The sequence below is a fragment of the Glycine soja genome, chromosome 5, assembly GCF_004193775.1.
Source record: "Glycine soja cultivar W05 chromosome 5, ASM419377v2, whole genome shotgun sequence".
In the NCBI taxonomy this organism is placed as follows: domain Eukaryota; kingdom Viridiplantae; phylum Streptophyta; class Magnoliopsida; order Fabales; family Fabaceae; genus Glycine; species Glycine soja.
The window spans coordinates 4,121,453-4,136,208 of record NC_041006.1 but is presented as its reverse complement, the minus strand read 5'-3'; the positions used below and the strand labels follow the sequence as shown (position 1 = coordinate 4,136,208).

The 14,756-nt window shown below is 29.6% G+C and overlaps 2 protein-coding genes and 1 pseudogene across 2 annotated transcripts; 1 reads left to right on the top strand and 2 right to left on the bottom strand.

Moving 5' to 3' along the window:
* Positions 1-354: 354 nt before the first annotated feature.
* LOC114412049 (putative calcium-binding protein CML19) lies at positions 355-1,265 on the bottom strand. Its single transcript, XM_028375815.1, has one exon. It carries the CDS (start codon positions 1,163-1,165, stop codon positions 743-745), a length of 423 nt encoding a protein of 140 aa, XP_028231616.1. The 5' UTR covers positions 1,166-1,265; the 3' UTR covers positions 355-742.
* An 8,493-nt stretch (positions 1,266-9,758) lies between these two features.
* Positions 9,759-11,560, top strand: LOC114412048 (annotated as a pseudogene).
* Positions 11,561-11,579: 19 nt separating this feature from the next.
* On the bottom strand, positions 11,580-14,026 carry LOC114412047 (argininosuccinate synthase, chloroplastic). The gene is made up of 8 exons (XM_028375814.1): positions 13,891-14,026; positions 13,727-13,811; positions 13,385-13,433; positions 13,035-13,217; positions 12,804-12,878; positions 12,533-12,718; positions 12,352-12,440; positions 11,580-12,237 (listed from the first exon to the last, which is right to left on the bottom strand). The coding sequence occupies exons 1-8, from the start codon at positions 13,940-13,942 to the stop codon at positions 11,685-11,687; spliced, it is 1,272 nt and encodes a 423-aa protein (XP_028231615.1). The 5' UTR covers positions 13,943-14,026; the 3' UTR covers positions 11,580-11,684.
* Between the last annotated feature and the right edge of the window lie 730 nt (positions 14,027-14,756).

The following is a 14,756-nucleotide window of genomic DNA, read 5'->3' as shown; positions in this document are numbered from 1 at the left end:
TCTAAGTTCTTTCTCCCTAACAGAAAGTCGCATCCAAAGTAAAAATAAAGAAACGACACGTTGATTCGATAATTCAATTGTTACAAAGCCATTAAGTTATGTTGATTCCTACTTTTCTTTTCAAAGAATTGCATTCGAAAATCTTATCCGTAAACAGAGCAGGGCAAGTCATTCTTGCACTTCTGCATTTTCCACGAAAAAAAGAAGAGTAAATTAAAGTAAAGAACACAGTAATAATAGAATAGAAAAAAAAAAAATCCGATGCCTTTCAGACACGGTTCTGGTTTTAACTTGGAAAATGATATGATGGGTAAAGCATCCATCAATTGCTCTCCTTGCTACAGAAAAATGTTCTAAAAAAAATGATGTCTTCCTTTTAACCAAATTTCTAATAATCAAAAGCTGTTTACAAATCCATGATTTATACCAAATTAGGCAAAATGTACATACAAACAAATCATCAATCAAATTGAAACTCATCAAATTAACCAAACTATATAGACACGTGAAGAAAATTAACTTCTCTGTTATTCGTTTTCAAGCTGTTCTCGTATTATTCCTTCAAAACTACGTCGTTTTGAAAATTGTGTTAATATTTTCATAATTAAATGTTAACACAACTCTCAAAACGACTTAGTTTTAAAAGAAAAGCACAAGAACAACTTGGAAAGAGACAGCAAACAAGTTATGTTTAGTTAGTGCTAGAATCAATGTGCATGTAGCATTATCATGATCATCATAATTACTTCATCATAATTCTGAACTCTTCAAAGCTAAGCATGCCATCCCCATTCAAATCAAACCTACTTATCATCACTTTGCACTCATCCATGGACTTAGATTCTCCCAACTTCTTGAGCATCCTCTTCAAGGCCTTTGGGGTAATAAACCCACACCTCTCCATATCATACATATTAAAGGCTTCTCTCAAATCCTTCAACTTCTCTTCCTCTCCCGCAGCCTCCATCAGCTTCATCAAATCCTCCAAACACAACAACCCGTCGCAGTCCGAATCCAACGCCTCGATCGCCATCTCAGCCTCTTTCAACATAACCTCTCCACCCATCATTGATATTCTGTTCCTTAGCTCCGAGGGTGAAATCTTCCCATCACCGTCTTCATCAAAGTACCTTAGCACACGCTCGTATTCCTCACCCCTCATCATTGTTCTCAACAAACAATTGAATAAACAAGTATGTGTGTGTTTGATTTAATTAGGAACTAGAAATATTTTGGTTTGGATATGAAACATTTGATTGTGTTGGGGGGGTTTATATAAGTTTTGCTACGGTGGTGTAAAAGGCGTGTTAATTAATAATTTAGTTTTTCATGCAAGTTGCGGAGTGTGTTCGACGAAGAAGAAAAACGACACTAACGTCACGACATATGTAGTTAGTTGAAGTTCAATTGGATAACGCGGACCCATGAATTGAAGGGAAATTAAGACTTTAATTCAAATTCAAACACCCTAGAACAAGGAATAGTTATTTACGGTCAAAGTACTCGTGAATTGAATTGAAGGGAGTATTATTTTATCTTCTTTTTCTTTTTTGATGTATTGTACATTTGTAATTGCTTACATGGTCACCCAATGAATGAGCACCCAAGACGCGTGGCAATCACACGTTATCCCTGCCAATTGTCAAAGGGGTGTAGTATATTCCTATTCACATTTTAATTTTATACAGCAAGCACCTACTTCTTCTTTTTTTCAAGATATACAGCAAACACCTAATAAGTTACAGAATATTAAAAATTTAATGTTTTATAAGTTTTTAACTGTTTAAAAATACTGCTCTCTTCGTCCCATGATAATCATTCGTCCCTTAAACCGTCTAACAAGAAAAAATTTATCCTAAAATAATTATTATTTTAACTTCTCAATGTAATATAAATTACTTTTTTACTTATTTATATCTTTTATAATATTAATAAACAACAAAATTAATAATTATAAGATTAATTTTGTAAAATTAATATTCTTTTTTTATCTATTTATTATTGTTTTTGGTATGTGTAAGATAACATATAATGATAATTATAATAGAATAAAAGAAGTAATTTTTATCTTATTTTTTTATAGCCTTATACGCTCATTATGTAAAATAAAAATAATGACTTTTTTTATTAAGAATTTGTGAGTATGTAGTATATCATATAGATATTTTAAATTTGGATGATATCAAACGTAAAATATTAATATGTTAATTATTTTAAAGAATGTGGAGTAAGAATAAAAATATTCAAAATCTGTAAAAAAAAAAAAACTAATTAGTTAAAATTATAAATTGAAATTTATTAAAAGAGAATAGTATATAATGTAAAAAATAAATTGCTCTTAAAAATTCTAACTTATTATATAAATAATATAATTAAGCGTACTTCTTTATAAACATTGAAAACTGAAAATATATATCTCATTTTCATTTATAATCATTTAAATAATATTTGTATTAACGTTGTAAATATATGATATGATTTTATAAATATTTATCATTATTTTTACTGTTAATTTAATTATAATATTTTTAATGCATTTGTTATTTTAATTTTTAAATAATAGAGTATTATCATCTATGCACCAAAAAAAGAGAATAGTATTATTTGGAAAATATTATGTTATTATTTATGATTTATGTAATATTTTATTAGTACTTTATAAGTGTTTATTTTATTTTATTTTTTGAATGCAAAGAGCTTAACTCATTTCATTAATAACCAAATGATCAATGCAATGAGGCATAATATCAAAAGAATGTAGAATAACATGAAATCTAGACACTCTAGCAAGATTGTGGGTAACTAAATTAATTTGTCTACGGATCAAATTCATAGATGAATTGCTTTTTAAGGCAAGTGCGTCCTTATAGGTGCATGCAAACTGTTTCAAAAACATTTTTCCAAATGCGCTGTTATAAAATATTATTCATGATTTAGCATTATTTTGTTTTATTTTATAAAAAAAAATTAGATGTAAAGAAAGGAAGTTTTTTATAAAAAAAACGAAAAAGAAAAAGTCACCCAGAATAATAAAAAAAGGAGGAATGGGAGGGAAGTTATCAAATTGTCACGTTTTTTTTTTGTTGGTGATATGAAATATTCCCCTGTAGTAGTGTGAAATATGACATTATCTTCTTTTGTTGTTCTTTTAATATTTTAGAGCATATACAAATTCTACAATATGGTTGACCCATTCAAATGACGTGGTAGATGAAGAACATGTTTGGTTTCATGTGTAATCACGGTGATTTTCGTCAAATATGATTTGACAATATTAAAATATGGTTGGACATCATTTTTAATTTCAGCTCCAACCCATGGTGACTTTGAAGTAGTTAGGGAGAGCTTTCGATTCAACTTGATTCACGAAAATATAAAATATTATTATGTACATGTTTTCTCTTCTCAAGATATCCTGGTACTTTTTACACTTTTTGTGATAAGCTATAATTGAGTAGTTGGATACCTACATTTTTTTTTCATTGGTTGCATTTAAAGTCTATTTTAATAATTTTACGCTCAAAATTAATTATGACTCAAAGTTTTCAAACATTACTTTTTTTTAAAAATCAATATTCTAACATATGTTATCTAGATAAAAATCACGTTATTTTAAAATTAATTATACAAAACCATGTTAATTTAAAATTATGTTAATCTAAAATCAATTTTATTAATGTTCATCCAACACATATACAAAATTATTGTGTTGTGAGCAGCAAGAACGACTTCTCCTCAAAACAAGTTGGTGTAACATTACTAATGAAATGCAATGCAAGTAGGAGTACTTATGAAATTAGAATTAGACATTAATTTATATCAATAATTTCATTAAAAATATAATATTATTATTTAATAAATTTAATGATACATTTTTTTACTTTAAATATCTTTTTTGTTTTTCAAAATAATAAAAGAACACATTTTTTAGAATTTCTATGGTACCCTTAAAAAATTTATAGGGTTTTGATACTTTTGGTTTTTTAACCAATAAAATTATCATGTTATCTGTCTTCTCATTAATTATTTTTTTTTATTTTTCAAATTAGTCCTTGATTAATCAAAATATGTTTTTAAACATTTAAAATTAAAACTTTTAAATTAAAAAAATCTGATTAAACATAAGAAGTCTAAATCCTAATCTTCTTCACCTAGTAGCAAGAACAACAATGTGAACTTTGTTTCTTCAAAAAATTTCTATTTTACCAACTGCAAAGCTATAGTTTTTTCATTTTTCATTAATTGTGTCATGTTCATTTGCCTCTCGAGATGCCTGATTCAAAGGCGCAATGTATTATGGGTTATCTCGTAATCAATTAGGCAATCTGAATATGGCATTTGTTTGGGTTTTTATTATGTTTTGAGACAGGATTAAAGATCTGGGTTTGAAATATGAACTTGACTTAAAATTGAGAATTTTGAACATACAAAGGTCACGTTCTTGTTACTGGGTGAAGGAGATTAGGGTTTATCCTTCAACGAGTTTACTTTGCCGGTGAAAAAGATTAGGATTCAAACTTCTAATTTTATGTTGAATCAGATTTTTCAATTTAAAATAGTTGTAATTTTTAGAAAATATTTTAATTAATCAAGGATTAATTTAAATAATAAAAGTTTTTTTAATTAATGACAAGATAAATGACATGACAATTTTATTGGTTAAAAGACCAATATCAAAAATCCCCAAATTTTTTTGGCTATCATAGAATCTCACCACATTTTTTACCAATAGTAAAAATGCTTTTCTTTTCACCAAGTAATAGCGGTTACATAAACAAATTAGATTTTGAATTTCATGCAAAAATTATTTGGATTGATGGTTCATTTTCAATTTGCAAATTCAAAAGTTGTAAAAAAAAATTACGTAGTAATTTCTTTCGTCCTAAGGTTTAGTTTCAAATCGTTACCTTCGAAGATTCTTTGTAGAATTCTATAAGGTAGTTTGCTAATTTCAAAATTTATTTTACTCAAATTCATCTTTTCAACTCTTTAAACGCGAATTTAGTTTTAATATATTATTAATATAAACATTTTATACTACTAATATCAAATATTTATATATTATTCAATAAATTGAACCTTTAACATATACTTTTTTTTTATGATAATGTAGTTTTAAAATTTGAATATATTTGAATTTATTAAATTATATATTATTTAAAAATTATTCAATGATAATTGTTGTAATAGAAATAGATTATTACCCAGACTTTAGGTTCGATATTATACTTTGAATCCGAAATTTTTCAAAGATGAGTTGACATGATGACTTAACCGTCATATTCAACCAGAAGCAAAATTTATACAACTAGCAAACAGGGACGGCAACGTGGTGTAAATTTAATGTATATCTATAAAAATTAATTAGATATTTATAATTAAATATATTTTTATCCATAGAAATCAAAAGAAAAATTAACATACTATATCTCAATAATTAATTGAGTTAGATTTATTGATAAATGAGTTTAAATTAACATATGCATAATTATTAGTAAAATCCCATGGGTATAGATATTATCTAACCCAATCTTATTATGCTCTGCTATAAAATATTATTCCTGTTTTAGCATTGTTTTGTTTTATTTTATAACAAAGTTAGATGTAAAGAAAGGAAGTGTTTTTTTTAAAAGAGAAAAGGAAAAAGTCATCCAGAAAAAGGAGGAATGGGAGGGAAATTATCAAATTGTCACGTTTTTTTGGTGATATAAAATATTCCCGTATAGTGGTGTGGAATATGACGTTATCTTCTTTGGTTGTTCTTTTAATATTTTAGAGCATATTAATAGATGACCCGTTCAAATGACGTGTCGTGTTGTGAGCATCGAGAACGACTCACTCCTCAAAACAAGTTGCTATAACATCACTGATTACAGTATGTGCAGAATCCAAATCCACGAAGGAGTACTTATTAAATTAGAATAAAATATTATTTTTTTAATAATGTATTATTATTATTTAGTAAATTTAAGAGGAAATTACACTGGATTCTTTTCTGTTAAGGCTTATTATACTCGCTCTCTTCCTTGAAATCCATTTCTCTGATATCCCCTTACTCTCATTCATTGTTAAGTGTTAACTCACTGTGCTAACTTCTGAGTGAAATGACAAAAAAAGACTAAACTTGTGTTTCTCCAACACCCCTGCCTCTCCGATCGCACAACCACGTCCAAACTCACCCTCGCCGCCCACGACGACACCAATCACAACCCCAACAACAACCACGCCACCAATCACCGCTGTCACCGGAGCAAGACGCAGCGCTGCTGCTCCGTGGGGGCCTCCGCCGCTTACGGCACCTGCTCTGATTTCCCGGTGGCCATGGGCATCGACTCCAGCAGGAGCTCTTCGGCAACAAAAATCCGAATTGGTCGAGCGAGAGAGTGTGAGAGAGGGTTGAGCAAAAGTCTCAGGGAAGGGTTGAGCAATGAGTGATTTCAACTTCTCTCCTTTTATCATAAATTAGAATTTTTAAATTTTAAGTTAGAGTGTAATTGGATAGAAAATTTTAATTTAATTTATCATAAAATTTAAATTTTTGTAATTTAAAATTCGATTGTTTGAATGTTTTTTTTGAAAAATTTAAAATTTTAGAATTTTAAATAACTAAAAATTTGAAATTTTAATTTTCTTTTAAAATTGGAGAAATTTAAATTTTCTTCATCTTCTTCAAGAAATAATTTCTGAGTTCGTGTAACATCGATCGAGTATGAGCCTATACTTTTGAAAGAAAATTGAAATTTCAGATTTTTAATGGTTTAAAATTCTATTTTAAAATTTTAAAATTTTAAATTCTTAAAAAAAACATTCAAACAATGAATTCTAGATTACTTTTCTCAATTAAAATTATTTATCCAAACACATTTTAAGAAGAAATTTTAACATATTTCAAATAAAATATCCAAATACCAAATTTTATCTTAAAGAATTTTATAATAATTAAGGTCATAATATTTTTTTTTTGCGTGTTTGGTTCGGGTTGAAGTATCATTTGGATATGAAATCACATATATATAAAATAATTTCATGTGATGATTCATATTCTTTTCCTCTAAAAATATTAAATAAATTTATTTTATTTTTAATTTAAATAAATATCATTAATAATTAAATACAATCAATTAGCATTAATATAATAGATTCATGTTAATAAATTGATTAATCAATATATTGATGTTACTAAATTAATATTAATACAATAATTAATTACTAATAAATTAATTATCAATCAGATATTAATATATAAATTAGTTTGATTGATTTGTATTTTACAAATTGAGATATATGAAAAATATACATTGAATAAAATTTATATGCATATCATGAGTTATAATATATATATATATATATATATATATATATATATATATATATATATATATATATAAATTGTTAATACATTTTAATATTTACAAGAATTGGTAATAACGTTATATAAAAAATATATTGATATATATATGAAAAAATAATTAATATTAATAATTGGTGTTTGATTGATAATCAATGAATATATTTAATTTCAAAATTTATTATACTTTTTTTAAGTCAAAATTTATTATAATAAATTATATTAACTATTACTTTAATAATTTAAACTTAATATAATCAATTAATCACTATCAGTTTTATTTATATTCCAACATAAATTATCTGTAAAAAATTTGATAAGAATATATAATCAATATTTATTCTAGTTGAATTGAATATGTATCTTAAATTATGAGTTGTCATAACTTTTAAAAATCCTTATTATAATAAATTAAAATATCAATTTAGTAATATAGTTATCAATTAAATATATAATATTTGTTAATATTATTATTTATGCTCAACCATTTGATTAAAAAATTTAGAAAATATATTTTATCATTTAATTAAAATATTATGAAAAATAAACATATGGTAAATTGTTTCATATTCAATTAAAAATAATATGCAAACTAGGAATGACAAATCCATACCCACATATATTCATGGATAAAATTTGCAATAAATACTTAATGAATATGTTTAGTGTTTTAGTGGGTACAGTGAATAATGAGTACAATCGTACATGTATTTTCACAACAAGTTTGTTAATAGATACGAGAGCAAATATTATTATGGTACCCGTACATGCATATATGTGTTATTTGTTAATATTAAAATACTTAAATATGCTCTCTTTTTTACCAAGCTTAAATACATAAATATTTTTTACAAATATTTTTTATTTGTACTTTAGAGTATAATTTTATTTGAACTTATATTTTAGTGTATTTTATTTGAGTTTATATTTTACTAATTTTAGATAATTTTATTTGGAGTTCACAAAATTTATTATTTAGAATTATTGATGGACATTTTTAATTGTGTAGATTGTAGAATACTTGAATAACCTTAGTTGTAACAGTTAAAATTCTTTTTTCAAAAAATATTAAAATAAATAATAATTTTGTTAAAATATTTTTAAACCATTTTTTATTTTTGCAAAAAATATTCATGGATATTAAAAAAAAATTCACAAGTATTCGCTGTGTGAATAACGGGCGAGCACATGAAGAATATTTATCTTGCGAGATGGGTAAATGGTAACTATACTTGCGTCTACCTTGCCCATTGTCATCCCTTATACAACTCTTAATATTTTTTATGGTGTTTGGGGTGTAATAGATGGCAAAAAATTAGGAGAATTTAATGTAGGATGAAAATAAGGAAATGATGTAAGTATAATAAGTCTTAAATACAGAGAGGGTTAATGTAATTTACTTTAAATTTAATGATACAATTTTTACCGTAAATAGCTTTTTGTATTTTTTAAAATAATAAAAAAGCACATATTTTTATCAATAGCAAAAATACATTTTTGCTTACTTTTCATCAAGTAATAGCGGTTAAATAACGACATTAGAGTTTAAATTTCATGTGAAAATAACTTGGAATCACGGCTCATTTTCAATTTGCAAACTCTAAAGTTGTCGCTTCAAAAAAAAAAACGTCGTAATTTCTTTCTACCTAAGGTTTAGTTTTCTAAACGTTACATACGAAGATCTTTGTAGAATTCTACAAGGTAGCTTGCTAATTTCAAAATTTATTTTACTCAAATTTCATCTTTTCAACTCTTTCAACGTTAATTTGATTTTAATATAAGAGAAAGCAATGATCTAGATTTGGCATCAGATTTTTTTACCTCAGAAAGCAGTGTTTAACAATAAGCAATGCAAAGCCCGTTCCAACCTTCCATCATGCTAAGAATATAATCATGTAATTCTAAGCAAACCAAGTATATTTTATTTAAATGAACCCCGAAGATAAAAATAAAAAAGTAAAGTTGAGGTCCTTCACCAACGAAGCATACTCCGGATCTTTACATAGTAAAAGGTTCTTCCATGTGGATCACAAAACAAGGACTTGAAATGGGTTCCTAATTACTAAGATCAGTTTGCTAAAATTCCATGAAAAACCAATCATAACCTTAATATCCGTCTCATTCACAAATCACCAGAGAAGATAGTAACGAGGTATCTATCCTCATTTTTTTTGTTTCTTCAGTACTCTTACATCTTGAGAAATTGTTAGTCATGATTTGATTCATTTAATTTTCAAAAACAAATGTTCAAAAGCCATGTTACAATATTACATTTGCATCATTTGTGTTTTTACATAGAATGTGTTCCTACAGTTGATGAAAATTCAATGTAATTTTCTTGCTGGTTATTCAATTTCCCTACTCCTTATCTTGATGATCCATGAATTTTGGTAAAATTTAGGTGAGGAAAGATCATGCAAGATGCAGGAAGCAGAGATTATAAACAGAAAAGATCAAAAGCTAACAATGAGGAAGATTATGAAGGAGATCTTATCAACCAATTACCAGATGGAATCCCTGTAGCCATTTTATCTAAATTGCCAATAAATGATGCTGCTAGGACCAGCATCCTCTCAAGAAAATGGAGAAATTTATGAACCTTTTTTTGTGGAACCTTGGAATTCGATGGTTCACCTATTATGAAAGACATTAAGAAGGCTGCAGGAAGGCAATTGCAGATGGCAATGGAGATCATGTATGATGCTGAAAGGCAAACATATATAACTTGGATCGATGAATTGTTGAGTTCACTCAAGAATTCAACTCTACAAGGATTGAAATTTTGGTTTCATGTGGGTACTGTGTGTGATGTTGATAAGTGGATTCACTTTGCCATTCAAAAGAAGGTTCAAAAGCTTGAGCTGTATTTTGGACATACATTTGAATATGTTCTTCCATTGAACCTGTTTAAACTAGAAAGTTTTAATTCCTTGCATGTTTTGCGTCTGAAATCCATTACTGTGACCAAGGAGATGCTAGAGTATTTACTGTGTTGTAGTTCATTACTTGAAACGTTGAGCTTGGTTAACTCGGGAGTTCCAAAAACTATGATGGTTTCAGGTTCATCACTCAAGCTGAAATATCTGGAATTGGTAAGGTGTTGGGAGCTGATAAAACTTGAAATTTTTGCTGAGAATCTGGTGTCTTTCAAATACTATGGATCCCATTTGGACACAGAATTTAAGAGTGTTTCAAGTCTTGTGGTAGCAACATTTGGAGGATCCTTTGTGGAGTTCACTAGGGAAAGCTTTCTCCCTCAAATAAAAATGCTTAAACTAGATCTTACACAAAACGAACCTGAAGTGGTATAGCCTTATATTTTTGCTCTTCCTATGTTGCTTTCCTTGTTAACAAGAGTGATATCATTTTTTCTGTCTTATTTGCAGCTTTACTGGCTAAGTCAACTTCCCAAGTTAAAAAATCTCAAGCATTTGGAGTTGGCTGCCTGTGTTGATGATGGTACCACACTTGCTTGTGCATTGCTATTAAAGGCATCACCTTCACTATGGAGGTTCACAGTCAAGGTACTGTGACTCTTTGTATTGTGCATCAAGCATTTGCTTAAAAGCTAGGATAGTTGTAGATCCGAATCTGCCTTATTTGCATGTAGCAGATGCTAAATATCAAACCATCTTTTAGAACAGAACGCAAATTTACAATGAATGCGGGTACAATCTCAAAGAGTTGGCATTGGTTGGGTTTTGTGGAGCAGCATGTGAAGTTGAATTAGTTATGTACATACTTGAGAATGTAGTTGAACTCCAGAAGATAATTATTGACACAAGGTCACCAACTAAACCGGAATTGAGACCGCTGGGGGAGCACTTCAAAACTTGGGATCATGAAAAAACAGAAAGCGTGCTAGAGGACTGCAGGAGAAAATCCCACCTTGGATTGAATTTGGTTGTATTTAACGTGGTATTGGAAGCAAGGGCATCATAAATAGATTTGGATATTGTCATCATTTAGAATACTCAAAAAGTTATTTGCAAATTTTAGTTCAAAAGAAAAGAACTATTCAAGTGTTAGCTGAATTCCTACAATTTGCTATCCAAACCGCAAGAGGGATCCAATCCCATGTTTGTACATACGGGACTAATAAGTAGGAAATATCTTTCCTTTTCCTTCTATATTACTACTATCAATTCTAATAGTTAGGAAAACCAAAGATCTTTCTAATATCTGAACTTGAATTTCAGGATGAATATTAAATACGATTCATTTTATTAAGGTTCGGATGATCGGATCGACTATCAATCCATAGTACTCTCTAGCTTCAAGTCTAAACAAGCAAATGGACAATGAAATGAAGTACATGTGGAAATGAAACGAACACTTAGATGCCATGTTCAAGCATTGCTCGGACCCGCATTGGAAGACCATAAAGCCTGATGAACCCAGCAGCATCAGCTTGATCATATATCTGCCCACTTTCAAACGATGAAATGTCTTGCCTATACAGGCTAAAGGGACTCGTTCGGCTGGTTGCAGTAACAGAACCTTTGTAAAGTTTCAAAGTCACAGAACCTGTTGTGGTCTCCGTGATCTTCTGCATAAAGGCATCCATGGACTCCCGAAGCGGATCAAACCATCTGCCAGCATACACTAACTCTGCATATTTAAGGGCTAATGAATCTTTGACTTGTATTGTTTCACGATCAAGTGTCAAAGACTCCAACTCGCGTGCTGCAGCAAACAGAATGGTTCCTCCTGGAGTTTCGTACACTCCACGGCTCTTCATACCTACAAGCCGATTCTCAACCATGTCGACCCTGCCAATTCCATGCTTTCCACCAATCTCATTGAGCTCAGCAAGTAAAGATGCTGGTGAAAGCCTCCTCCCATTCACTGAAACAGGAAGCCCTGACTCTATCCCAATTTCCACATATCTGCAAGACATAACTAGTTCTTTCAAAAATGTAATTGTAAAGTACAACATCTTTAATAGTAAAACAGAAACTTGGAGGCTATATATAAAGTGAAATCACAAGAAACAAGCTTACTCTGGTTGATCAGGAGCATCCTCAGGGTCTACAGACATTATGTACATGTCCTTTTTAGGCTCATTAGCTGGGTCTTCCAAAATATCTCCCTTCCATGTCACAGATTGCATATATTAGAAAACAGCAATTTGTCATTTCTAAATAGACCTAGTGCTATAGTAAAGATAGCTGCAAAACATACCTCATGGCTAAGGTGCCAAAGATTCCTATCCCTGCTATATATGGATGTCTTTGTCACAGGAACAGGAATATTATGCTTTTTAGCATACTCAATAGCGTCTTCCCTCCCTGTAATATCCCACTCCCTCCACGGAGCCACAACGTTGAGCTTGGGGTTCAGAGCAAAGAAAGTGAGCTCAAAACGAACCTAAGAGTTTATATAGAAATGTGTTAGAATAAATAAAATAATTGACATGATTTATAAGTCGTGTGAGCCCAATAGTAAGACATGCCTGATCATTCCCTTTCCCTGTACACCCATGGGAAACGGCATCAGCTCCAACTTCTTTGGCAACATCAACCATGGCCTGTCAATATAAAAAGATAAGTACATTCCACTATCACTATCATTATCATTAGGATTTTTCTTCAATATAAAAAGAGTGAACAATGCACTAAGAGCTAATAGAAGAAATGGCTTTACCAAGGAAGATGAATATATGAAATTTTTCAAGCAGAAGTACCTTTGCAATTACAGGGCGGGCCATTGAGGTCCCAAGCAAATACTTCCTCTCATAAACTGCACCAGCACGTAGGCAAGGAAATACATAGTCACTAACAAATTCCTCCTTCAAGTCTTTTACCACTAATTGACTAGCCCCACTGGCTTTAGCTTTCGCTTCTAAACCTTCCAATTCTTGTATACCCTATGAAATTTAGTTTTGTTATGACATGCAGCATTTAAACAAGAATTGTATAAACCAATTCCCCTAGTCAGAAAGTGTAAAATCTTGAAATACCTTTCCAATAGCACAATTTACACAACAACAATGTTGATTACAGAGAATGAATTAAAAAGAAAAAGGTAACATACTTGGCCAACATCAGCAGTGAAGCAAACGACTTCACAACCATAATTCTCTCTGCAACAGCAAAATCATTAAATAAAATATTATTATTATAATAATACTACAAAATAAAAGGCAAATTGACAGGGATAAGAATCACCAACTTTAGCTCTCCAATGCTTTATCACAAAACTCATGCATTTTTTTGGGGTAAAAAACCATCAGATCATCTACACAATCTCAAATGGTCTCAGATCTCTATTTACAACACATTCTAATGAGATCTAAAACATTTTTTTTTCTAAAGAGAAGCTCAGTAATTCTAATAGAAAAATGGGGAAAAAAAAAGAGCTACATAACATATATACCTGAGCCATGGAACAATGACTGATGTGTCTAAGCCACCACTGTAAGCCAGCACAACCTTACTCAATTTTCCACGTAGGGCAACACCTGCAGTTGCTTATAATAACTGCATGACAAGTAATAAATCTGGAATTCGGAAAAGAAACAAATTCACAAAAAAGGGCACCTGTTGTATGAAGGGAAGGAGCAGTAACAGGGGATGCTTTCAACTGAGCCATTGTTACACAACACAACACAACACAACACAAGTACAGCGAGTGAGTGAGAGTGTTGTTGTATACTGTATAATATAATATTATAGTATATGTTAGGGTGGCGCCTTTTATGGCATGATTGATTTATTTAATTTTTGCTACATTATGGCATGATTGATTGGATACAAAAGGAAAGGGGAGGAAAAATAGGCTAAGAAATGCAAATTAGCAAAAATTAATTCCTTTCAAATTTGAAACATACCCACAAAAATGCAAAGGAAAAAAATAAAAAGAATGGGACCATGTAAAGAAACAATCCACCAGAAGGAGCTGCACCCGTTTGGCTTTTAGTGTACGTGATGGTAAGTTACATTACATAGATACATTATATAAATTTTAAACTCCTAGATTCAAAACTAATAATAATATGCCAAAAGTTTATAATTGGGTAAATTAAGAAAAAATGTTATTTGCTACCAATGGCTTTTCGTCAAAATTAGCAACTTTTCAAAAGTGAATAAAAGAAAAATGTGAATTTTTTTTGTCTTGAGCCTTCGGTTCATCATAGAAAGAGATCTTGATTAATTTGGAGTTCAATCAAAATGTAAGTAAAGTCTAATAAAGAATTATTTTTGTTAAGAATCGAACTCAAATACTACTCGAACTATTTAATTTTAACTTCATTATATTAATTACTTGTGTCCAATCACTTGATTATCTGAAACATTAATAATAAATTATTTTTAATTTAAGAATTTATTTTTGTACCCCAGATCATCTTTGGGTTAAGTCTGGCTTAACCTAATTACCTTGGTCTACTAGGATAAGTTTTGGTCGA

Excerpts from the sequence above, each read along its gene's own strand:
- LOC114412049 (XM_028375815.1), bottom strand. The coding sequence starts at position 1,165 with ATGATGAGGGGTGAGGAATACGAGCGTGTGCTAAGGTACTTTGATGAA.
- LOC114412047 (XM_028375814.1), bottom strand. The coding sequence starts at position 13,942 with ATGGCTCAGTTGAAAGCATCCCCTGTTACTGCTCCTTCCCTTCATACA. Across the intron at positions 12,441-12,532 it reads TTTGGCACCTTAGCCATGAG|GGAGATATTTTGGAAGACCC; the intron begins GTATGTTTTGCA and ends GTGACATGGAAG. Across the intron at positions 12,238-12,351 it reads GATGCTCCTGATCAACCAGA|ATATGTGGAAATTGGGATAG; the intron begins GTAAGCTTGTTT and ends TATGTCTTGCAG.